At 39.8% G+C, this 26,403-nt stretch overlaps 1 protein-coding gene across 1 annotated transcript in view; it reads right to left on the bottom strand.

The window, feature by feature from the left end:
* Window positions 1-5,191: 5,191 nt before the first annotated feature.
* Window positions 5,192-26,403, bottom strand: part of GUCY1A2 (guanylate cyclase 1, soluble, alpha 2) — a 153,118-nt gene continuing 131,906 nt past the window's right edge. Inside the window, exons 8-9 of the mRNA XM_009890928.1 lie at window positions 19,021-19,175; window positions 5,192-6,115 (exon numbers count right to left, since the gene is read on the bottom strand). Coding sequence (XP_009889230.1) covers window positions 5,908-6,115; window positions 19,021-19,175 — 363 coding nt within the window. The 3' untranslated portion in view covers window positions 5,192-5,907. The remainder of the gene's footprint in view (window positions 6,116-19,020; window positions 19,176-26,403) is intronic.

Here is a 26,403-nt window from a genome sequence, read left to right as displayed (position 1 = left end):
CCTACAGGGAAGCAGACTGAGATGCCTCCTGCTGTTTTTCAGAGGCCATTTTGTTGCTATAGTGACACAGTGATACTGACCTGGACCACAGATAACTGGAGGTCAACCTTTTTAAGCCACAGGAACAAGTAAGCATCTGCAGAGGTGAATGATCTGTCGTCTATGACTGAATTGATACCTTCCCCAGTTTCACAGTTTTGCTTGCTTTCATGCATGATTAATAGCCAAGCCACAAAAGATCAGTCATGTATATGAGGTTAAACAGTTTACAGATTTTTGTTGTAAGGCTGCTCATGCATTGCAAATTAATAACATTGTTAAAGAGCAACTCCTAGCTGCACGGATCAATTTAGTGCTTGGCAAAGTTAAAAACATGCCATGGACTGTTAATGTACCGACTTCTCCATCCAAATCCACCAGTGACAACTTGACTGCAGTCTTCACCTCTCTAAGGATGTGAGTGCCTGCTGTGTCACTGCAGCAGTTTTGTCTTTGCTCCAAAGAAGAGTAAGATCAGCCCTTTAATCCCAGTTATTCTTTAGATATAAGCGGCCATGTCAACAACAGATACAAATAAGAACAGTAACAGGAATTACTCACTATCTATGTCCCATACGGTGTGCTAAAGGAAGGAAAACTGATGCCTTTTGAAGAGGAGAAGCGTGACCTAGAGCAGCAAAATAGTATGCAAGGGGATGGAATCATGAACAGTAGCAGAGGCCGATCAACTCCTGCCTGACGAGTCTCCTGCACACTCAGCAACTTCAATTCACCCACAGCCTCTGCTGTCGCTGGCATCCTCAATCCCAGCAAAGTGCTATGAATAATGTATTACCTTGAAGGAAGGGAACCAACTGTTTCTGAGTTTGACAAGCTTTCGTATGCTTCTTGTTTTGTTGCTAATTTCAGCATATTGCTATTTCCAATATTACACTTGTATAATTTTGCAAAAGATCAGACAAAACCCAACGAAACCAGAAGCTTTGGCTGCATTAGGACAGGGAATTAGCTTTCCTCAGTGAGCTTTGAGCACTCAGCAGAGGTGAGGTAGTGGCCTGAGACTGGAAGAGGAAAACCCAGAAAATGCTGTAAGTTTGCGATGCTGCTGTTGGATTACAGCCTTCTTGGCAGGACAGTCTGCACGAAGCATGCAAGTGTGACAGCTTGTGGCAGCTGAAGAATCTGAAAGCTGTCCAGCAGTTAAACTTGCCCCAATAACTGGTCTCACACTCATTTGCAATTCAACACGGCAGTTTTGGGTGTTGTGTTGGTTTTTTTTCCCTTCATTTTTAAATTGTCTGGGAGAAGGATCTATTCAGAGGCAGAAATAAGCAATGTGAAATTTGTTAGCAGAGTTTAAGCCTCAGTGCAGTGCTATGATACTTTTAAATGCATGCAACATCTCATTGCTCCGCTTTGCTTGCTTTGTACAGAAAAGAAAAGAAAGAGGGACATTAATGGAAAACAGAGAAAACAGAGAAAAGGTGGTTATACACCACATGCCACTGTTGGGCTTGGTAGGGAACACCGCAAGCACAGGAGGAGATAGCATTGTGAAATGGCATATGCACACACATGAACTGCAGTAGGACCTGTTAATGACTTAACTACAAGGATTTCTTCTTCAGAATAGGAAATTCCCATACAAGATTTCCAAGGTTTTAAAAGCTTTGGTTTTCTGTTTGCAGAGGCATGTTTCCAGGCTCCAAAACGCCTTCCCAAACAACCTCAGATCTGAAACTGGATGTGGGAGTGAGCAGTGAAGCCAAAACCACAACCACAGTTAATGACTATTGGCTCTTTGGAATTAAAAAAGAAATACCCCGTGGGATCCTGCAAGAAAACCACACTTTGAGAGTCCCGGCCTAGCAGCAATTCTCCCATGCTTTTGTCTTTGAATGGCAGATATTACCAGAGTGATGTAGAACAAAATTTATCCACCACTCTACCACTTCCATCACTATTTCCTTCTTGCTTTGAGTTCCTGACCTCTATGCACCACAACACAGAAGAGCCTCTGTGATGGGGAGCTTCAAGCAGATATAAAAATCTGACACAAGATTTGTAAAAAGTGCTCTGAGGAAATGACTATTGCCTCTGTTTACTTAGGCCTCATGACTTTTGTAGAAGAAATTGGCCACTGGGTCTGCCTCTGTGGTCATTCCATGGTCTCTGGTCTCTGGTCCCTCTGAGCCTTGAGCAGAGGGAAGCTACACAGAACAAGTTTGCGGCAAAGAGACCGACGACTCCAGCTACGGTCCTTACATCATCCTTCCTTTACCCTGCACAGGTAATATTCAGTCTCCCTCTGTCTTCTGAGATGGTGGATTTGTCTCACACAGAAACTCAAGACAGCAGATGTTGCTACTTGCAGCTATGTGAAGAAACATAGGCAAGTAAATTCTTAATCAGAGGAACAAAAGATCATCTGTTTTATAGGAAGGAAAATATTAGAAGAAAATTCCAACTATAGTATGTGATTTCTGCATCCATTTCAGCACCTCTAACATCTCCATGCCATCATCACAAGGTATAAAAATCCTGAGAACCATTTTATTGATGAAGACAATGCCAGGCAAATGAGAATGCTTTCCCTATCACTAAAAGTAAGTGTTGTTGAAGAAATGTTGAGTCTGACTACCATCTAATTGACTTCACAGCATCAACCTTGATAATAAATTTCATTTTACTTCCTAAAGGTGTTCAAGAAAAACTTCCAACCTAATAATAAAGGCAGCAGATGCAACTACTAAGTTAAAGAGTGCTGAGAATTTGTTTTACTCTTTTCTCACACTGAGACAGAAAAAGGTCCTTAGAAAACCCATACTTTTTTATTAACTTCCCTGTCTTAACACAGAAATTAATAACACAATACTTAGCATCAGTGCTGAAGTTCTGGACACGTTACCTTTACACAAGCTTATAAAAAGCAGAGACTGTGTATTCTTATACAGTAAATCTACTCTAATTTGGGGAGCTAGATGATTTATTTGCAAACACCGTCATTGTCTCCATGGTGATGCCGACATCAATTTTCAGTATTTGCGCTGATCTCTGTGATTATAAATTTCCTTATAGAATAAACAGTCCATTGAGAGGATGAGAATGGTGATACAATTTTTTTTAGCTTGCTTCTCCTATTTGCCAGTAGAATTAGCATTTATTTATCATTTCTCATGAAAATGTTTCCATAGATCTACCAAGATCAGCCACAGAATTAACCTAGACATTTCCTATTGGCAACTGTGAGAGAAAAGTTGTTGAGCTACAGGCTTTTGGTCTGAACCTTTGTGTTTGTTCTCCTCACACAAGACTACAGGTGATGAGAAGAGTAAAAGAGTTTGGCCAGACAGATTGGTACCCTGACCTTCAGTGGGTTCAGCACCTACTGAACAATGAGGATGTGCCAGTGAAGTCAGAATGAAATTTTAATGTATTGATAGCTATTTGAAAAAAATTTATTCTAGGGAACTAGCTAATGACATCAAAAGCACAGCTTTATTAGCTAGGAATTGGTGTTCCTCTTCCAGTGGTGAAATGTGAACTTTGCTGTGTTTATGATTCTTGCATGTCTTACTGGTGTTCCAGGAAAAAAATGCATGCTACATTCTGTGTATGTGCAAACTAATGGCTATAGGCTAAAACTTGTCATCCTATGCAGAAAATTGTCAGATCTGTAGTTTGGAGGGAAATTCTGAAACCTCAAGCTCAAGCAGGTTTTGTTAAGTCATTTTTCAAACAGGCAGTAGAGCTGCAGATGCTGTTTATCAAGACAGGTAAAAGATTAACTTCTCCAGTCCCAAGGATGCTCTAATGTCAATGGAAGAAATCTTTAACATCAATGTTCCTCTAGAAAGCGAGGGAATTTCCATTTAAGTAAGTTTCTGGGCTAATTCCCATGCACCTACTCTCTTCAGGCAAGAAAAAAACCACACCTGCATAGTAAGTTCAGATGTCCTCTACATGCTGAAGTCTGTATAGGTTCAAGATAGTCCTTTCTCATTCAGAAAGGCTTCATGGAAAGGAAGCCTGAAACATGTTCAGCACAGGCTAGCAGGGCCACACTAACTTGTTCCCACTCTAACACGGGCTACTGGTCAAAGGGGAGAAATACAGAACTGTAATTCCCTCCACAGAAAGATCTAACTGGATAATTTGGACATGCGGTGAAAGTTATTTACTTATTTTCAAAAAGTGTCTCAAATTATGACTACTGAATACATAAGTAAACTCTAATTACTGGTCTGGATTATAGAAATGTAGAGCTTCTCATGCCTCCTGGTGCTGTTGAGAGTCTTATCTTTGATTTCAGTGAGCTTTGATCAGGCCCACGTAAAGCGAAGCCACTTCAGAATCACCGCACAAGAGTTAGCTAACAATCTGCAAGAGCAGAACAACATCAGCCCACTTCAGTATGACTGTAAAGGAAGTACACCTGTAGAGGAAATTTGACTGCCATTATTTCTGAATAGGAAAACCTGAGATATAAACAATGCCTGAAAATGTGCCTATTAGGGGACAGATGCACATCTTGTTTCAATTGGATTCACTGAAGACAATAAAGCTATATTAATTTTCACAGCGAAGAATTGGACCCTTTTTAAAAAATTGACGTGGACTCATCTAAATCTTGAACTGCCATTTGCATTAAACCTGGGAAAGTATTGCCTTCCCCTTTTCAGTGTTTTTTTGGTTTACATTAGACAAAGCAGGGGACCTTCCAGCCAATCAAGCAACAGAGGAAATTTTCAGATGAGCATTATTAATAACAGATAGGATTTTCAATAATCGAACTGCTGTAGGAGCACAAGTCCCATTAAAAAAATGTGGAAAACCAGTATCCAGAGAGTTTCCAGCATCTGCTGGAACTCCTCAGAATAAGTTTTCACAAGATCGATTTTTTTTTAAAAGTCCAGGACTCCTACCAAAAGTCAGATTGGCTGACAATTTAGTGGGAAACTGGCCCCACTGAAGAGAACTTCTCTGTTTGTCAACACATTGATCTTCTACACTTTGTTTGCATTGTCCTGGAAGGACTGGGGACACAGCACTGTAAGACAAATACTGAACATTATTTTCTATAAGCAAGACAACGCTCATCTAAAGCTTTAGCATAAACATCAGGTAAAGAGATTTACCAAAGTGTTTTGGTTGTTTTTTTTTTTTCTGTAAAATATTGATACTCTTGTTGCCAAAAAAGTCAAAAAATGACTTCTTCCCACTTGTATAACAATAAGGTTTGATAGGTAGAATGTATGAAATATACAGTAGCTTCTTCTGAAAAGCTATCTGAGCTCACTCAGTTTACAGTATGTGGAATGTAATTATCCAGAAAGTGAAATATGTATAAAAATAGGTAAAATTCCTACAATATTTGTATTGAATTATAATTCCTCCTGCCAGGAAGGTTACAACAGGTGTACAGTATATGTATGAAATGTTTGTTCATAAAGTTAAAAAACATCATTACCTTACTGAAGAACACATTAAATGTAGGAATGCATAATCAGAACTGACTCTCAATTCTGCTTAGCTGGTGCAAATCTACAGAGAACCATCATCCTTTCTGCACAAAACAAAACCAACCTCTAATTTGAGAGTTGGGTTTTTTTGTTTGGTTGGTTTTGTTTTGTTTCTTTTTGTTTGTCAGAGAGGGGCCAGACTGAAGTTTATGAAAGAAATTCCTCTGGAAGTGGAAGTACGTTGTTTAATTTTTTTTTCCCTATCTCCACTTTGTTTACTGACAGCAGTCACCCACCTTCTAAAATGATTATTGCCTGATATTACATGGAGCTTTTACTGCTTGTTCAGAACAAGGCAGTGAAACAGAAAGAACCTCCAACTCCCCTGTCATGACCCAGTTCTGGGCTTGTGCTTTTTTGACGAGTCTTTGATCTGCAGCAGGCCTCATAGGCTAGTCTCCCGGAGGAACATGGTGCCAATGTTGTAAGAAACCTTTCTCACTCTGGCAGATGTGATGGAGGGTTTTGGCGGCTTCTGACCACTTTTGACCTCGAGGAAGTAACAGATCCCAGGAATTTCCTTTGGAAAGTTTTCTGGAAGCTCTTCACGGGAACGAGGGATAAAAATAAAATTTTCTTCCTTTTTCAAAAGCCTAGAAAAAAAAAAACAAAACAGAGGGATAGAAAAAACTGTAAAGCACAGTCCAGAAACATCTCTTTGGAAGAGATCAATCCTCTGTGGTCCCAAATAAAAAATTAGTTTAAAGTACTATGCAACATCTAAAAAATCCTTAGCCAGGATCCTCAGCTGATATATATTAACTTGGCACCATCACCTTCAAGGAGCTATGTTAACTAAGATCAGCTGAGGAGGTGGCCCAATTATACACATTGTCTGAAAATCAGTGTTAGCATTCAGAAAGTCATGTACCAGAAAGGGAACCATATTAATAATTATCATTATCCATAGTGTATCATTTGGCTTACTTAAAACACTCCGGCCTGGCCAGTTGTGCAGAAATGAACATTTCAGAGTGATGACTACCATCAGGTCTCCTGCTGGAAAGAAGGTATGAAGGTGACAGTGCTTGGGAGCTCTCACAGATGGAAGCAGGGTGGTCAGTTTTTGCCCTTCTTCTACTCAGCAGTATTGTATTTCGTAAATTAGGTTCAAATACACCAAATCCAGCTTCAACAAAACCCAGAATCAAATCTGACACTATTCATCAAAAGCACCCATGGGCCACCTGGCTGGGGTCAAAAAGGAATACAGGTTCAAGGGAACCATGAAGCCATCCTCCAGGTGAGCCTGCACAAGTGGTGCACCACAGACCTGATGATACTGACTTTTGCCATTTGTCGTCTTCCTCCACAGTGGAGAAACCTCTGTCTGGCTAGATCTTAAAGTTTAGGGCCTTTTTATCAAGTATCTTCCCTAAAACTAGTTGGACTTATAAAATAAAGAAAATAACTCTATATATTTTCTTTTTGTTTCCAGTAAATTAAGCTAGGGGTATTCAGTCCCTTGCAGCGTTGAAAAGAGCAGTTTTGAGGTAATGGTAAATTCAGAGCACAGTTGGATATAGGAAAGCAGTCTTCATCTTTTCCCCTCCCAAGATATTTATTCTTTCTCTCAATCAATTTGAAGCTCAAAAACATCACTGGGAATAACTTTATTAGCTTCAGTGGATTTTGTAATAGGTTGTTTATTTAGGGTCTCTAAAGCAGACTTCTGGGAAGCAAATGAATGAATGAATCCTGTTGCCAGGAGAATTTTCCAGGATTCTCAGCACATGTAATGGCACTTCCTTTACTGAGTATTTTTCGTGGGTTTTGGCTGAGACAATCTGTGAGCTCATTGAAATATAAAGGCATTTTCTTCCCAGATTTTAAATAATCCATTGGTTATAAACCAAACAATGTATTTGCCTTTGAACTTCTGTGGTGGTCTTTGTTTAGCATGCGGTTTGAATGTCACAATCTATTTTCCAGACTGTCAATTTTATGATCAAAATACTGTAATCTTTCCTAAATTGCATGAGAGTTTGCAGAGGCCTCTACAGAGAAGCTTCTTCCTTCTCTGCAATGCTTGTGGTAAATATTTTGCATCTTAAAACTACATGCTGAAATAACTCTTCACTGCTTCGCAAACTAGATTTCTGCAAGCAACAGCTGAACTCTTAGAACTTTCTGAGCTAAACCTGTAAGCTTTTGCTGCAGTCATTCTTCCCCAAACTGACTGTTCACTATGCAGCATCTGGCCTTCCTAAAAATCAATGGTTTCCTTCTGAGAGCCTAACATTATCTAATTGTAATTACAGTTGTACAAGGCTGAAACTGTAAAAATAAAAAATAAAAAAAAAAATATATTCTTTGATTCAGTCCAGGGCTGGCACCGAGTTTAGCTGGTATTTCACACTATTATCCTCATAGAATAAATGTGCAAGATATTAATTAAAGGCCTTATTTTCACTATTTTGTGAATTGTAACCCGGTTGCAATGAAATGCTCTGAGAGCATCAAAGGTATCAGGAGTGATGGGTGAATAACCAATTAGTCCTTTGGAAATTCCTCCACTACTGTGGCTTGTGATAGGCTCCATATCCCCATACTAGGTGCACTGTTTGAATCAGCCTCTCACCTTCAGAAATTGTCTAGCTGACCTTTACTGGGATAACACTTCAGCTCCCAATCAAGAATGGCAGGAAACCTTCTTTACCAAATGTTAATGGAAGCCACTTATGATCATATTCTATCCTACTTTAGTTTGTACTTCTAAGAAAAAAAGAAATAAATTGCTGGCTCTTGTAATAATACTATTAGAAAGACTTTAATCAGGACAAAAATGGCCTCTTGCTAGCATTCTCCTAAAGAATAGGTTCTTCAGATTCCTTAAATATATCGGTCCTGACACTTGGCTTCCCAGGCTGAGAATGAGATCATGGTTCAGAAATTGCCTCTGATTTCTTACAGCTTTGTCTATACACTAAACAAGTAAGTTATCTGCTAATCCTCAGTGCTTAACAGTGAGGACATTTTTCTGCAGGAATCTTCCCTCCTATATTTAGGCCATTTGTGATGTCAAAAAGAAAACACTAGCAGATGATGTCCATGGCCCAGATCTACAGCCCTTTCTAAGTTTCTTGTCTTCCTTTTCATGGGTACAAAGAACCCCAAAAGATACTTCTGCCAAACAGCTGAATGAATAGTGCAGATCCTCAGTGAGAGTAAGGCTGAGCCACACAATCTGTTTTTGCATTTCCCCTCTGGCTCGGAGGAAGAGCCAGTGTAAAACCTTCTGGCCTGGAAGGTTTCCTGGGTGGTGGCACCCAGTTCTGGTTGTTTGTGTCACCTTGTGGACCATTCTCAGAGAATTTTGTTGTGACCAAGCAGACTGCCTGTTCCGAAAATCTGGGAGCACAATCTATTCTTCACCTTCAGGAAATTATATGGCAGCTTGAACTCTACATAAAATGTCCCCAGATTGTCCCATAGTCGCAGAGCTTAAGTTGAAGTTACACAACCTCTGCAGCTCAGGATATGCATATAACAACTAGTCTGAAAATATTCCAAAGCATTTATCTCAGCTGTATTTCCCTCATCGCTTCTGTGAGCGATGAGGGAAATACAGAGAAGTTCCTTAAGTTCCTTAAGAGCACTATTGTAAAGAATATTTTTATAGTAGGTTACTCACAGGTTCAAAATTCTTGGTTCCACTCAAGTAGTTGGATATACAATTTAGTGCTTAAATTGTGAAGATCTGGCTACTCAAGCATTCCTATAAATTGCCCAGAACTAGGTCTGCCCTCAGCTTGTGTTCTTTGTTGAAGTTTCAGTGGAGGAAGAATTTCCTACACACTGATTTGTAGTTGATTAACTTTGACAGCTTCCCGTCCGAACCTGAAACCTTCCAGAACTGTTTCCCGTCCGAACCTGAAACCTTCCAGAACCTTCCAGAACCAAATTCTTGTTCTGTCCCCTGCCTGGTGGAAATGCTGTTGCTTTCAGACAAAAAGAGGTGGTATCTGAGAATTATCCCGTTTATTTTTTCATTTTCAGTTCCTTCATTGAAAAAAAAAAAAAGGGTGTCAGTACTGGAACAGAAAATGTGATTATTTTCTAGTGGAAACAAGAAGCATTTCAAGGTCAGGAGGTCTGTGTGTGAATGAAAATTGAGATCATACTTAGTGGGAATCTTGAACAAGCTTTTAAAAACTGTAGCTCTTTTTTGCATAGATGAAATGATAAGGTAATTATATTTCAAACTATTTTGGCAAAAAGTCACATCTTCATCACTGAGTTCCTATATTCAGAACATGAACAAAGATTTGTTACTACAAAATTACTTGTTGCAAGGGCTTCTATGCTGAGTTCATGCTTTCCACAATGATTCTTATGCTCTCCACACCCATTGGAAAGCAATATCACCGCTTTATCTCTCCATCTCTCAGGGGTGTCACGCCTGTGTACTTATCATTGGATGCTGTGAAGCTTAATTAATACTCACACAAAAAAAAGTACCTCTGCTTTCCTTCAGGCTCAGCAGAAGGATGGCTGCAAATATTTTAAGATTTTTTTTTGTGAAAAGTGGGCTAACCTGCTCCATTCCTTCCCAGACAAGATACAATCACAAACTGAAGGATCTGTCCAAAGGGAGGAACAAGATGGTGAGAGGAGCAGCCACTTAGCAGCTTGGAGTAGCAACTCCTTTGGAAATTTGAAAGAGCAACTCCTTCAGAAATACAAAAGACGATCTTCTTTGAGAACTATATTTCCACAGCTAAAGGTGTAAACGATTACCACAGACGCTAACTCAACTCTAGCTGCTTTGAGAAATAGTACTGCTGAGGAAGCACTTGCTTGGCTTCAGCATGCTCTAATACTTTGAGTTCTGCCATGAGAGCTTCAGAGGACATTTTGCCTGTACGGTGTCTGGAAACTTTTGAAACCTCCTCCTCACTGCTGTGACTAGTGCTTGCTGGACATGGCTAGCACAGGTTGTCACATCCTAGCAAACTTTGCAAATCCCAGCACTTGCCAGCAGGTTTGTTCGGCTGCAGGAGCCCGGCACACTGCAGAGGCTGTAGTGTTCAGCGGGGGCTGTTTTCTCTCACCCCTTACACCAGGCTTGTCTTACAGGCACCTTCAGGCCATGCACAGTCAGGCCAAATCCATCCAGAGTCAATAGACAGCAAGAAGCAAGCAAGCAATTCCGATCCTGGTGGTGATGCAGCCCATCCTATGCCAGGCTCCTCCTCTTGCTTGCCAAGCTGGCCACCTGTTGTCCCCTGGCCACAGGAGCAGTTCAGGGGTATCAGCCTCCCCAGAAAAAAGTACAGCATCTCCACCTGCCTCCCTGGTTTGCTCCTCTCTGTCTTCCTCAGGCCCTCCACAAATATACAGCAGATATACTTTACATCACAGTTCCTGAGATAAGTGCCATGAACTCATACATATATATAAATATGTATTATATAATAACCTTCAAACACATGTTTATATCTAATTAGACTAATTACAGTATTTGCTACTTCAATAAGCTATGTAACAGGAATGTAATATTCAAGTAAGATATTAACAACAACCAAATATTTATTCAGCTTTGGTTTTGCATATATATACATTTTAACCTCTGTATAATGGATTTCCATGTACCCTAAATAAATGTCGTGTTATGATAGGTTCTGGCAATTTGCTGAATCAGTCAAAAAAGCACCCACTCAGAACTGAATGTCAATGTAAACTTCTTTTAGGAAAATAGTTTTGTATAGACCAAAATTTGAACAATATTTCTAAAAGAAATACATCTCACTACAATAAAGGAGAATATGCACTGCCTTCTTAAATATAGTATGCACCAAGAAAAGCAAAGTGGCCATGTCAATCTTTCATAACTGTTACCTTTCATAGGGATGGCTAACAACAAAAGAAAAGGTTCTTTCTGCCCTCACTCTAAAGAACTGTAAAAAATGTAGTTAAACTCGTTCACATCTACCTATTAATTGGTACAGATAGGAAAATTTAATTAATGGCTTCCCAAACAGGTTATCAGAAGACCGTCACCTGCTGGATTGCTGAGCCCTTCCTCTGTGGCAACAAGTGTCATTCACTCCACCAGCTGGGCATCTGGTTTGATAACAAACACCAGCTCATTTGTTTCCATATGAATTCAGATGATAAATTATTATGGCACTCATTAGAAATGTTAGTAGGCTCCTCATAGAATACACCACATAAAGATATGAATTTGCTATTGTAATGCCAAACACCAGTGCACTTGGTTCTAAGTTTTAGTGGCTTTGAATTTCTCCCTCAGTTTCTATACATGCTAGAAAGACCAAGACACTGAAAACAGCCTGACTATGTCTGGATCAAATTCATTTCACATTGTTCTTTATTATTTTTTAAACTGTGGAAGTTCATGTGTCGGTGTTTTTCCTTCATACAGATCAATTGTAATAAGATTATGAAAGGACCAGCCACGATTTTTTAATGCAATATATTGTATATCACATGCAGCTCAGCATGGTGAGCATCTGTCTCTGACATCTAATACTTTCATTTCGCACTCACTTAAGCAGAAGGAATACTGGGTCTCTGCTCTGGGGGACATTGGAGAATCAGGCTCAGTGAATAGGATCGCGCCATCACTAGTAAAAGGCCCCAGGCTTTGCATTGATCTAACAGTGCTGGCCTCAGGACTTGTCTGGATTTGTCCAGGCTTGAGCTTTTTGTAGTTCTAGCAGTTGTCTAGCAGTCACGCTATTGCCTAAATATGCTTCAGCTTCAGTTTAGCTGTGTGGAACTGTGGTGTAACATATACTACTAACTAACTGACAGAGATCTAACATGGAGTTATTCTGTATAGAATGAACTACCTATAAACTTTGAATAAAAATGTAGTTTCACAAAGCACAAACACGAGTGGACAGCAGAGGCCCCAGGACTATAATCACAAACCATGGCGACTAGGGGGGGTGCGGTCACATGGAGGCAGATGACACTGGGAACAGAAAAACAAGAATAAACTAGTGTATTTTGACTAGACTTTAATAGTTTAATTAGACTAACAATAATTAGTCCATGTATAAGCTGTGTAAGTTCCCCTTCTGTCCATAATTAAATTGCCCATCCACCAATATGTCTCATGAAAGCACACATGGTGAATTGACCAATATAAAAAGAACATTTTTTAAAGGATGCTCAGAAATAAAATTCAAAATAATCTGAAAGGGCTCTTGGAGAGCAAATCTATTTGTTTTTCCATGTGAGGCAGAAAAATACAGATATAGAGAGACAGAGATAGAGATGACAGAGATAGAGATAGAGATGATAGAGATAGAGATATGACGTAGATATAGAGATATGACGTAGATATAGATATAGATATAGATATAACCTGTAAGAAAAATAATATATATAGCTAAAACCTGTAGGAAAAATAGTATATAGATAGATATAACCTGTAGGAAAAGGATCTGAAAAAAATAAAAATCTATAAGGAGTTTATAGAAATGCATAGTTTTAATTTAAAATCCTGATAGAGAGATGTATATACATCCTTCTCAGTTACCTCAAAGTAAAGTTTCTTCCATACAACATTCTGTGAGACAATTGTTAAAACCTATTCAAATTCTGCAGTTTTTAATCAATTTTAAAGGCTGAGGGGCAATTTAGGCAGGTGAAGCAGCAGTGACCCCACCTAGCTGAATAAAGAGGTACGCTTGGTTGCTCTCTCTCCTAAATCAGATAAGGATGTGGGATACGGGCTGTTCATCTTTGCCTAAGCTCAGGTCCCAGAAGTATTGCCCAGCATGTGATAATGGAAAGTACCTGTACACAACATTTGATGCCAGAAGCACCTTCTCCGTAAGGGAAATATCTGCTGGAAAATACCAGAGGTGGAAAGACGAGGAAAAAGAGAGTTCATTTTTAAATACAGTTACTTGACAAATAGCAACAATTACGCTTACCTACTTTTGATAACTGCTTAGAGATCCCAAGGCATTACATTGTAATACTATTAGGGAAACAGGATGAATGTAGGTATATTATATTAATATCTGATAAACATCATTATTCAAGGCTGAAACAAAAAATTAAAAAATATTTAATCTCTCCTCTGTTCTGAAGAAGAGTCTCATAAATCTCATTATGCTTCCTTCCTGAGTATGCAAAATAGGGTAATTTTATTCAATTCAGGATAATGTAGATGAATTAAAGAAACCTTGAGCTAGATTTGCCAGTTTACTAAAGGAACAGAGAATGTGTTATTCCATCATCTTTGAAATGTCCTGGAGGACAGGTGAGGTGCCTGAGGACTAGAGGAAAGCCAGTGTCACTCCAGTCTTCAAAAAGGGCAAGAAGGATGACCCAGGAAACTACAGGCCGGTCAGCCTCACCTCCATCCCTGGAAAGATGATGGAACAGCTTGTGCTGGGTGTCCCCTCAAAGCACCTGGATGAAAAGAAGATTATCAGAAGTAGTCAACATGGATTCACCAGGAGGAAGTCATGTCTGACTAATCTGATAGCCTTCTACGATGGCGTGACTGCATAGGTGGATGAGGGGAAGGCAGTGGATGTTGTCTACCTTGACTTCAGCAAGGCCTTTGACACTGTCTCCCACATCATCCTCACAGGAAAGCTTAGGAAGTGTGGGTTATATGAATGGGCAGTGCAATGGATTGAACAGTGGCTGGCAGATAGAGCTCAGAGGGTTGTGGTTAGTGGTGCAGAGTCTAGTTGGAGGTCAGTAACGAGTGGTGCTCCTCAGGGGTCAGTACTGGGTCCAGTCCCGTTCAATATATTTATCACTGATGAAATTCAACAAGGGGAAGTGTAGGGTGCTGCATCTGGGGAGGAATAACCCCATGCACCAGTACAGGTTGGGGGCTGACCTCTTGGAGAGCAGCTCTGTGGAGAGGGACCTGGGAGTCCTGGTGGACAACAGGATGACCATGAGCCAGCAATGTGCCCTGGCGGCCAAGAAGGCGAATGGCATCCTGGGGTGCATCAAGAGGAGTGTGGCCAGCAGGTCGAGGGAGGTCATCCTCCCCCTCTACTCTGCCCTGGTGAGACCGCATCTGGAGTACTGTGTCCAGTTCTGGGCTCCCCAGTTCAAGAAGGACAGGGTCCTGTTAGAGAGGGTCCAGCAAAGGGCTACGAAGATGATTAGGGGATTGGAACATCTCTCTTAGGAGGAAAGAATGAGGGACTTGGGACTTTTTAGTCTAGAGAAAAGAAGACTGAGGGGGGATCTTATCAATGCTTATAAATACTTAAAAGGGAGGATGCCAGGGGGATGGGAACAGTCTTTTTTCAGTGGTGCCCAGGGATAGGACAAGAGGTAATGGGCACAAACTTGAACATAGAAGTTCCATCTTAACATGAGGAGGAACTTCTTTACTTTGAGGGTAGTGGAGCACTGGAACAGGCTGCCCAGAGAGGTGGTGGAGTCTCCCACTCTGGAGACATTCAAAACCCGCCTGGACGCCGTCCTGTGCAACCTGCTGTAGGTGACCCTGCTCGGGCAGGGGGGTTGGACTAGATGATCTCCAGAGGTCCCTTCCAACCCTGACCATTCTGTGATTCTGTGATTCTCCCAGTCCTTCCTGGCCGCATGTTTAAACACAGACCAGTCTGGGATCCTCTGCTCCCTCTCCAGTTTCCACATGTTTCACTGGAAGTTGTACCAATGCTGTTCCAGTGCCTTCATTTTACAATGCTCAGTGATTCAAAACAAATGAAATGAAGCTCTGTAATCCTTCAGTCAAAAGACCTGCCTGAGTCAAGGGAACAAGTTATTTTGAACAGAAGTGTGCTCTTATCCCCAGCAGATTCCAAGGCCACCTTTGCAAAAGGTGCTGTTTTACACGGCGGAGCTTTGCCCAGGCAGGTGTAACTGGAGCAAGGCTGCCCCAGGTTCACTGCTGCTGCTAGGCAACACCGCATCTTATATGTATAATTTTAGACTCTGATTCTTACATAGGCAGATTATGGGCTCGCAGGGAAGCGTCTGAAACCAATAACAGGCATTCTGAAGTGTGATTATAATTTGAATGCTGATGATGCTTTCTAATGCATAATCTGTACTGTAAAATGAAAGCTGATAAGTATTGGACATGTTTCCAGTATCTGTATGCTTTGTAAGCACAAAACTTGTATCAGAATTTTCTTCAGGGGGCATGGTAGACATAAAAACATAATGATAAATGCCAGGAGTTTTAATTAATTGAAAATTCTGTTATTTTCACACTGATTGAAGAATTATCTACTTTGGAAAACATTGCTTCTCAGATAATAAAAATATTAACTGAGTACATAGTAGCACAGTATGATCAAATAGAAGCATTTGATAGAATGTAAGGTCAAATATAGAGACATTTCAGTTTGCGATGAGTCACTTTATTTGTACACAACAAATAATATACTCATGCAAATTAAATTTAAGAAAAGTTATATATGGATGCATCAGATCACTAGTTGTTGATTTGGATACCACCCGTATATGAGGTTCAAACCTCCTAGATCACCTTCAGAAGCTCTGAATAATTCTGCCATACAGACTTTTGTAACTGCAGTCTCTCCTGGCCACTGTGTCAATAGTTTCATTTCTTGACTTCTTCCCTGTCTGTTCTCATTTTTCAACCATGCAGAAGGTATGGTTTGAAATAGCCTTTCTAAGTGGCCTCGTGCACATTCATTTTATTTTCTCATGTAATTTCTGAAGCATGTAAAATAAACTAGTTCCTAGTCTTTTCATCATTACTTTTAGCCATTCATCTTCAATGATCACTGCCTCTCATTCAGACATATATTTTCTTGCCATTTCTACTTTACCTGTAACCATGTCTAGCCTGGTACCTGCACTTGAAGCTCTCTGAATCGAGCACTGAAGTTGTTCAGCACGTAGCAGCAGATTTTTTACATAGTATAATAATGCAGATAACAAATACAAAAAAAATCTGCATTTTGTTGTGTTCTGTTTTGCAAGTTTATGTTATAGCATATAACATATAGTGACTGCATCGTCAGTCACTTTTCTGCTATCTTCCCTTTTTGAAAGCAACAGTCTAAATTTGTAACTTTCTGGAAGACAAGCCCAGACACGATGATCATATAAGGTGAAAGTTTGGTGATCCTGAAACAAATGGTCCTATTCCTCCTGGATTTCTAGGATTAAAGGTAAGTGAAAAAAAATTGTAGCCCACTTTTTGATACAACCTGGAAGATATACAGGGTGAGAAAATCCGAGCCACATTATGCTACTAGGTCTTAGTAAGAATGCTCTCCAAGCCCATGTTACCCACATTTGATTTGCTACAGTATGGTATGACCACTGGCAGCCAGGTAGAGGTGAGACACAGACAAACAGAAGCCACCTTCTCTGTGCTACAATGTACCTGGAGTCAAATAAAGGGCAGCATAAAAGTACGGATTTCTAGCAAACTCTGTATACAAGCCTTCAAACTGGCTTTCAGAACAGACCAGTAATGTGATGAAAAGAAAACAGAAACACAGAATCATGGAATGGTTTCGGTTGGAAGGGACCTTCAAAAGTCACCTAGTCCAAATCCCATGCAATAAACAGGGACATCTCCAACTAGATCAGGTTGCTCAACAACGACCAAAAATCTGTTGTCTCACAGAAAAGATGCCATATCACTGTCATAACCAAAATCAACAGAACTGGCCCTGGCACACTGAAAGTGACTCTGGCTTCAGCATGGCAAGAAAGGAGTTTTGTGCATCATTGGCCCCACAAACACTATTTCCAACTGTATGTTTCTTAAAATAATATGAAACTGTCTAGCTCACCAATTTCTGCTCTCAGGGACACAATCTTGAGCAACATCATAGCCCTGAGTGGAACCACACCCCTGAACCACATTTCTGAAGCATTAACATCTCTCTTCTGAAAAATAATGGACTGCACTTTCAGAATATCTTGAAGACCTCCTCAGGTTGGAGAACATCCCTTTATAAGAACTGTTCCTATCCAAGAAGAGTTCAGGTCCCTGTCACAGGGCCTTGGTTGCATTTTGCCAGAATCATTTACCTCCATTTGTGTAACAATAACACCAAAAGCCCTGCTACTGTTTAAGTTTTCAAAACCGGGACATAATTGGTGAACAATCTTGTGTTCACTTTTCAAACAATGTCTTAGAGTGTTTCTCCTATCCCACAGTTGAAGACCAGGAGCCAAAGCCACTAAAATATTGTACCTTGAATTTCCCAAAGACAATTTCTTTTCAAGTGACATAAATTTCCTATGTATTTACTGAATTTCTTTTTATTTAAATGAACAGATTTTCTATACCCGATAGCACGTTGGGTCTGTGTTTCTCTTGCATGTTACCACACAACTATATGAACCTGCTTCTGTGCACTTTATAATCAAAAGTCTATTCAGTTTTTCTGCCTCTTGTTCAATTAGCTACAGTTGCTCCATTCTGTAAATCTGATCTCCAGTGAATGGGGTCTTCAGATGAATGTCATTTTATTCACTAGTTTTAATTACTTTTAAACTTTATGTTCTGACTGATTTATATTTTAGCATATCAGACACTTCAATTCTTGGATGAAGAAATTCCATTTAAAACTGTAATTTACAAAGATAGGTATGGGGAAAAAATAAATATTGAGATTCACGGTTCTGTATAAGAAAGAAAAAAAAAAGAAAACCAGTATTGTTTGAGCAATTATGTACAGATTAACCTCAGCGAAACAGTCCCAAAACCTGAGCAAAACTGTATGTCAGAAAATTACTTCAGACACAGAATGCTGGAAAGAGTAAGATTGAGATGTCCTGCCAAAAAAGTGAGTACATCAGTAGTAATACAAGCAGCAGAAATTCTAATAGTCAAGCTGTCACAGAATCACAGAATGGTTAGGGTTGGAAGGGACCTCTGGAGATCATCTAGTCCAAATTTGAACAGTAAGGAACACCTTTTTAATTTAGGAGCTGTTCCTCCTAACCAGATTTAATCAAGCCGTCTCTCTATTTGCATAATTTCTTCAAAGAGCTAAGGATAATGCTTTGCCATTTTTAATCTTTTTTCTTACATTAAGAAAATGCTTCTATCAAGTGTCTCTTTACAATGCTAAACAAGAAATTTTGTCTGCAAGAAAGCACAAAAACTCTTTGAAAGCTTGGTCTTGCTGACAAAATTAAAGACTTTCTTCTGAGCCAGTGGGAATGTTCTTCTCTTCGTCAACTGTGTATAGCGGGTGGAACCCAAATCCTTAGCCTAAAGCTGTAAAAGTGCAAAAAATTATGGTGCTATAGGAGACATGTCCCACTTCTTCTGCTACACATTATTTTAGGCAGGAATGGTTGGCCCTCCTGTTGTGCTTCCTTGCCTCCATTGCCTGACTTCTTTGCATATTCTTATGGCAAACAAAAGACTGACAGCCCCATGCAACACCTCTTTCCAGTTGTTCCGGTGCCCTGCCAACTTTCGTTGAAGCTCATGTGTTGAGGACAGAGCATGTTACAAGATCGAACTCAAAACAGGCTGAAATAAAAACTGTGTGAAAAGGCTAAGAGGACTTACTGGTATGTGGTTGGACTGACATTGATGCGGCGTGGGTGACTTCCTGACTCGAACTTGCTTGCAAGGGTGACATTGTTTCCAAAGAGGCAATAACGTGGCATTCTTACACCAACGACGCCGGCCAGCACTGATCCTGAGTGAATGCCTATCCTCATCTGGAAAAACATGAGATCCATGTCAGTCTGTCTCTCTTGTGCTGCCCACAGTAACGTCATGAGCACTTATTTACAAGCCAGTCACAGCAACACTTCCAACAAAATAAAAACCAAAGAAGAAAGAGTGAAGTGGAAGAAAACAGACTATCCCATACCTCCAGCTTAAAGATGCAGTTAAAAAAAGAACAGGAACATGGTTACCTTTTTACTAAAACTATTTTCTTCTTTCGTGCACGTTTGCTGGAGACTACAACAGTCAAAACAAGAATCATAAACAGAATAGGATGGAATGACCTTGAGTTACTGCAATATCAGCCCTCTGATTACACAAATAGATATATTACAGGGGGTTATTTTTGCACCACTTCTAACACAGGCTTTGAAGTAAGATTCAAATTTTCTCAAACTGGCAGAAAGAGTAGTAAAGGGGAGTCAATGAATATGGTACTTTTACCTTCTTACTATTTTTTTCTTCCAAACTCCTCAAGGTCTAAGGTCTTTCTCACTTTGTCAGACTGAGAGATATTGCAATGGTGAAGATGCTGAAGATTAAGGCACCAATGATTTTAAAAATAATTGCACACACACACACACCCCCACCCCAAATAAGGGGAATAAATTCCCAGCAAATTGAAAGAAACCCATGTGGCTATTCTAGCAATCATCTTCTGTAACTGTCTGAGATGTGGTGATTACATTGATCTGTAACGCTTGGAGTCTCCATCCAAGCTTCTTTCAGAGTGAATAATCAGAGAAGATTTATTCTGCATAAATTTTAGCAACCAATTGTGTTTGCCAAGAAAATCATTTTTACAAATAAGAAAGTCTTTTTCTCTTGTTAACTTTATAACATAAAAAAAAGAAAAGAAGATATTTATATCTTGTGAGGATACTCTTACTCATAGCAACTGGACTGCTGCAAAACATAAGACTGTGGAGAAAATAAATAGCAGCTACTAAAACAGAGGGTCTGATGGGGTCTGAATGAGTGACTTAACTAATACTATACTCCATATGGTCCTTTGACTTACTCAGTTCACAGTTATTGCACTGTGCTTTTGTCTGTCAATTCCTATTTTTTAATAATGCAACATGTTTACTCAAATACAAATAAAAAAAAACCTTCTTAGCATTTTTTTATATTAAGAAAAATGCCAACATTTTATAACCTCGATGTCCATGATGTTCTACGAACATGTGGGACCCCACATTATTTCATGACTATAGGTTTTTTCTGTGTGTCCAAGACTTTTACCATGCAGCTAAGCACCCTTTTTCATTTTTTCCTGTCTGTCCATACACAATGGGTACAGCATTGTATCACTATACACTAAGCCCATGTGTAAATTAAGAACATGTCATTCTGCATTTAATGTGCTAACACTTACAACATTCCCACAGGCAACATAAAACCTTCAATCTTCACAATAATGCTGTTAATTATAGACTAGGATTAAAAAAAGTATATCTGTGAATAAATAACACTTGAATTTAATTCAGCTTTCAAAACTTTACTACTGTTTGGAAGGCAACTACTGAAATCCTTCAAATATTCTATCCTATTGGGGTGGGATGCACCCACAAACTTGCTTTGGCTGTGAACATGTCTGCAGACCCTTCACACCCACATTATTTTGGTCACATTTTGGGGCATGGAAATTTCCTGCTTTTGCCACAACATGCATTTAAACTCAATTGTTCATTTCCAGCAAAAAAAAAAAGTGCTCCTGCAGTCAAGTGAGCAAACAGCCTTTCTGCATATTAGTGAGGTCTGCAAAAGATGATGAGCAGAAAGTCTTGTTCACACAACAGCCAGTATGCCGTCCACTTTAAATAAATAATAAAGAACTTATTTACAATGTCTTGTTTTTGTGGGATGGGAGAAGGATTAGTTATTTTGTACACAATTTTAAGAACAGAGCTAACGCTACCTATTTGTTGCACTACTACTCTGCACATTCATTTAAGAATCAAAAATAAACCACTTGTTGTGACCTCTTCTAGGGTACATTCAAGCACATGGGAAGGCCAGATTGAAACTATAAGAAAAAGCATTAGCTTTGTTTTGCTGTTGGGAAACAGCAAACAGTTGCGGGACTGAGAATGTACTAAGATGTACTGCGTTTGCCTGGCAAGGTTTTGGTAGCAGGGGGAGCTGCAGGGATATCTCCTGTGAGAAGCTGCTCAAAGTTTCCCCCATGTCTGACAGAGCCAATGGCAGCCGGCTACAAGACGGACCCACCGCTGGCCAAGGCTGAGACCATCAGCGATGGTGGTAGCTCCTCTTGGATAACATAGTTAAGAAGAGGAAAAATTTGCTACGAAATGGCAACTGCAGCAGTCAGAAGAGAGGAGTGAGAATATGTGAGAGACACACCTCTGCAGGCACCAAGGTCAGTGAAGGAGGGGGAGGAGGTGCTCCAGGCACCGGACCAGAGATTCCCCTGCAGCCTGTGGTGAAGACCATGGTGAGGCAGGCTGTCCTCCTGCAGCCCATGGAGGTCCACAGTGGAGCAGATATCCATCTGCAGCCTGTAGAGGACCCCACACCAGAGTAGGTAGATGCGCAGGAGGTTGTAACCCATGGGAAGCCCATGTTGGAACAGGCTCCTGGCAGGACGTGTGGACCCGTGGAGAGAGAGAAGCTCACGCTGGAGCAGGTTTGCTGGCAGGACTTGTGATCTCATGGAACGGACCCACATTGGATCAGTTCATGAAGAACTGCAGCTCGTGGGAAGGACCCACATTGGAGAAGTTGTCTTCATGAAGAACTGCCTCCCAAGGGAGGGACTCCATGCTGGAGCAAGGGAAGAATGTGAGGAGTCCTCCCCCTGAGGAGGAAGGAGTGGCAGAAACAGCATGTGATGAACTGACCACAAACCCCATTTCCCGTCCCCCTGTGCTGCTCTGGGGGAAGGAGGTAGAGAAAATCAGGAGATATGTTGAGCCCAGGAAGAAGGAAGGGGTGGGGGGAAGTGTTTTAAGATTTGGTTTTATTTCTTGTTCCCCTACTCTGATTTGATTGGTAATAATTTAAATTCTGAAGTTGAGTCTGTTTTGCCCATGACATTAATTGGTGAGTGATCTCTCCCTGTTCTTATCTCTACCCACCACCCTTTCATTAAATTTTCTTTCCGCTGTTCAGCTGAGGAGTGGAGTGATAGCAGCTTTGGGGGGCACCTGGCGTCCAGCCAGGGTCAACCCACCACATAAGAAAGCAAAATTTACTTTAGCAATACATGCAATGAAAGCTAAAGTTTTTGTTGGTTCTTTTTCTGCTTTCATTCTTGAAGTGCTTCCTTTTACATGTCCACATAGGTTTTTATCATTCAGTGCTTCAGCGCCAGAGGACTTTCAAAGGATTTCCAAATCCATCAGGATTTCCAAATTCTCAGCAGCAAAAATTTAGTCTTTCTTGACAAACCCACACCCCACTCACACAGTAAATGCTTTCAAGATCTTTTCTCATGATTGTGTCAGACAGACACTGGGGAAATGGCCTTTGTGATTACGACTTTTCTGCATGTGCCAAGGAAACCAGTTGCAGACGTTACAGTACCAGACTCGCTGAAAAAAATACAAGTTGATACATCACCCTTAGTATCAAATATTTTCCTTTGCAAGGTTACATGAATGAAGCTAAAGCCCTGCCAACTTCCACAGAAAAACTGAGGCTGGGAGCAAAAATAAACGGATATTTAAAATCTCATTCAAGGGGACATAGGTTAGATCTTCTGTGAACTGCTTGGCTTCCAGAAGGGATGAGACAGAAGAAGAAAGGAAACAGCTTTTCTATTTAATATAGTGTGCATCTTAGATGAGATTTTTAGATGAGATTTTTTAGAGATTTTTAAAACCCTTGGTTTGACTGAGTACATAAAATTTTGTGTTCTGTAGTATCTTTGATTTAAAAAAAAAATGTTCCTAACAAAAAGGTAGATGTTCTCACAAACACGGGTTAAACTATATAGGACTACCAATGACAGTGTCAAAAACTGGTTTTCATTGGGTGCAAAAAAGTTCATGTAGGTTTTCTTATTAAACCATACAGAGAAATGCTTGATACAAGACAGAATTACAGCAAGAATGGCTTGCAATAAAGCTCCACTTATACTTCCTTATATGGTTCTCTAAAAGAAAAAGCCTGGAACATTGATACAGTTGCCATGAAGTATTCCTTAGTGTGTCCTCTTATACTAAGAATAAACATTATATTGGTCATATATTAATTTTTAGTGAAATATGCTTTTCATAAAAATGACTTTTCAAGATTTTGTTTCATCTGCAGGTAATTTAGTCTGGCTTTTTCCTCTCTGAGTTGAAAAGTGTTGTGTTAACAGTGTAAGGCTTTTCTTTAAGAAGGAAGAAAATGTGTGATCAAATTATTAGCAACACGACACTTACTGGAGCACATCAGCCTCTCACATTAATTTTGCAGAAAAAGAAAATCTGCCTAGAACAATAATAACAGTTACACATGTATAGTTATAGTTCCCAAGCTATATTGCATATGCAGCCCTTATCTGTGCTTTCCCAGAACAGTTATCATTAAAGATTATTAATAACATATGAAATGCAAATTAGGTGGCAACACTAGGATGCGTTATTTGTCTATAATAACTATATTTATTCATGTCCTTTAAATATATGGAATATATAATATGTATATTAACTATTACACTTAAATTGAGTATTTTTAATAAAATGCATGCTCTTAATCTGTGCTGACTGCTCCTTTATCTGTCCTTAATTATTTGGCTAATGATAAAAGGGCAGCATATAACTGAGACCAAAAGTTCAGAGGCATTATGCATACAAATGGAAAGATAGCTTTTTGGAAACTATCACAAAGAGAAGACAGCCGTGAAAAAAAAAAACAACCAAAACCACAAACCAACCAGAAAGTACGAGACCCCAATAGTTAAGGAACAGTGAAGAGATGGACTAAGGCGAAAGACATTTTTAGAGCAGAACATTGGAAGGCACAATGGGGAATGAAACATGAACAGGTGTGAAAAAGAGCAAGAGAACTGCGAGAGGCCTTTTAGATAAAGAGGAACAACTTGAACTGGCTGCAATGGAAAGATTTAGAGTGGAAAATGACAGGGAAAAGAAAGATTAATTAATTTGATCTTTGCAGCGCCTGTGGCAATAGTGAGGTGGAGAAAAGCTGATGTGAGTGTCAGAGGCGTAAAAGAAAAGCAGCCTGCATTGATCGATGGAGGACGAAGAGGAAAGACATAGCTATGTGGAAAGGAAAAGAAGCTTCCAAAAATCTTAAAGAAAATGCAGCAGTATTTGGATGTTGTCTACAGGATAAGGCACAGGGAGCAGAAAAGGCTAATACCTGAGTTACAGGAAGGACAGTGGGTTTGTATAATAGTGATAGATAAAGAAGGTTCATAAAGAAGGATAAGGAGCGCTGGAGCTATGGTCATCCTCGGATGGGGGAAACATGCAGAAGTGGTATCAATGAGAACTGATAATGCAGACTAGATTGAGAGAGAAAAGCCAAGAACAAACAGGAATAGGGATGATCAACATAACAATACTTTGTTTTTCTGAACTGAAAGTTCTGTTAATGTGTTTTTCTGATGTATTGAATCTTAGAAGAGTTGTGTGTTACACCTCACACCAAAGCATGATTTTTCTTTTTTACAGGTAAAAGTGCTGGGGTTTGTTTTGTTTTGTTTTTACCTGCTGTGTAATTTCCATCCAATAGCCCCGATGCCTTCTTAGGCACCATACTGAAACCTGTACTCTTCCATCAAAATAAAACCTATTTCAAGTGAGATGAAAGTAAATGCAACATTGAAAACTCATAACCCATCTACACTCACTTTATGGTGAAGAGGCACAAATATTTTATAAAGAGTAAAGGAATGCCTGAAGTAAATTTCGTCATTGCTAATTTATTCCTTAATAGGTTTTTCTGTTAATCAGTACATTCACAATAAGCAAATCCAGTAATTTACATTATGTTCAAAGCTCTTGAGCTTTTTCTCTTTTGAAACCCTGTTGAAAAATGCATTCTCCTTTCCCTCGCCCCATTTCCCCACATAATTTTCAAGGAAAAAAACTCTGACATTAAAATGCAAGTGGAAAGACACCATTCTACAGTCTGAGAAGTAGTACTTGTCTCCTCGAGAACATTTTATAAAACCTCCTCAAATCTAAGATTTTGACCAATACATGTCCGTATGTTGATAACCAAGAGAATACATTAAACCTCATATTTTCCTTCAGTGAAAACTGAGACATTCCATTACAAGACTTAAAAATACTTCCTTTATTAATTAGACCACAAAACAATGGTTCAAACTGTAATGATTCCTGAAAGGAAAATTAACTCTTTTTTTAATCATTCTTCAAGCTTCTTGCCGGTGCTGTGAAAAAATATCTGCAAGCTTGGATAAGGGCTTACAAATCTATTTTTAAAAGCATAACCTGTGCTTCATTCAGAAAAAGAGAAAGGAGATATGAGAGACATCTTTCCTGATAGGCAACAGCATGAAGAATTGCATCAGGACATGACAGAGAAGGATGATTTCTGAGTTGAAAAGAAAAGGCTCTTTGTGGACAGTATTGAAAGGCAGAGTAGGAAGGAAAAGAGTGTGTGGATACCTTTCTTTTTGTCTGCCAGTAAAGAGAAGTTGATGTGATAACATGCAAACAGACTTTCCAATTCAAACCAAAGATGCATGTAACCTGCCTTCTGATAAGCACAGGGCAAAAATACATGCTCGTTTCCAAAATTCTCTCCCTGCAACCAGCAATTTTTAGTTCAGGGATTTCCTGGGCCAAAAGAAATCCTTTTTGTAGAGAAAAGGTGTTTGTTGTTCACAGTTCCTCCTCAAATATGAACCACGATAATATTTCATGGGAGTGGCAGCTCTATACACTCTTCCCACTGCACATACAGAGAGAAGGACCTTAATAAACAGTTCTCACACTCTGAAAAATATACTCCCATGCTAGAAAGAGAAGTCTCAGATTGCCTGACAGGTTAACTGCATCCAGAAGGACTCAGAATTCATTCTCACAGAACTGCCTGCCTTACAGAGACCCTGAGCCGAAGAAGTGAGGGCAGGCTGGGAAGTAGATGACACAGTTTGGAAAGCAACCATGGGCAGAAGTAATCCCCCACTCAGCCAGCCTGGAGCATTCCAAGCCTTAATAATGTGACTGACTGGCAGCTGCTCAAGACTTTGCGCTGAGCTGGTAGCAG

This window comes from Charadrius vociferus, unplaced genomic scaffold, assembly GCF_000708025.1.
Source record: "Charadrius vociferus isolate BGI_N301 unplaced genomic scaffold, ASM70802v2 scaffold118, whole genome shotgun sequence".
Classification (NCBI taxonomy): domain Eukaryota; kingdom Metazoa; phylum Chordata; class Aves; order Charadriiformes; family Charadriidae; genus Charadrius; species Charadrius vociferus.
The sequence above is the reverse complement of the archived record's forward strand: the minus strand, read 5'-3'. Positions and strand labels throughout refer to the sequence as shown.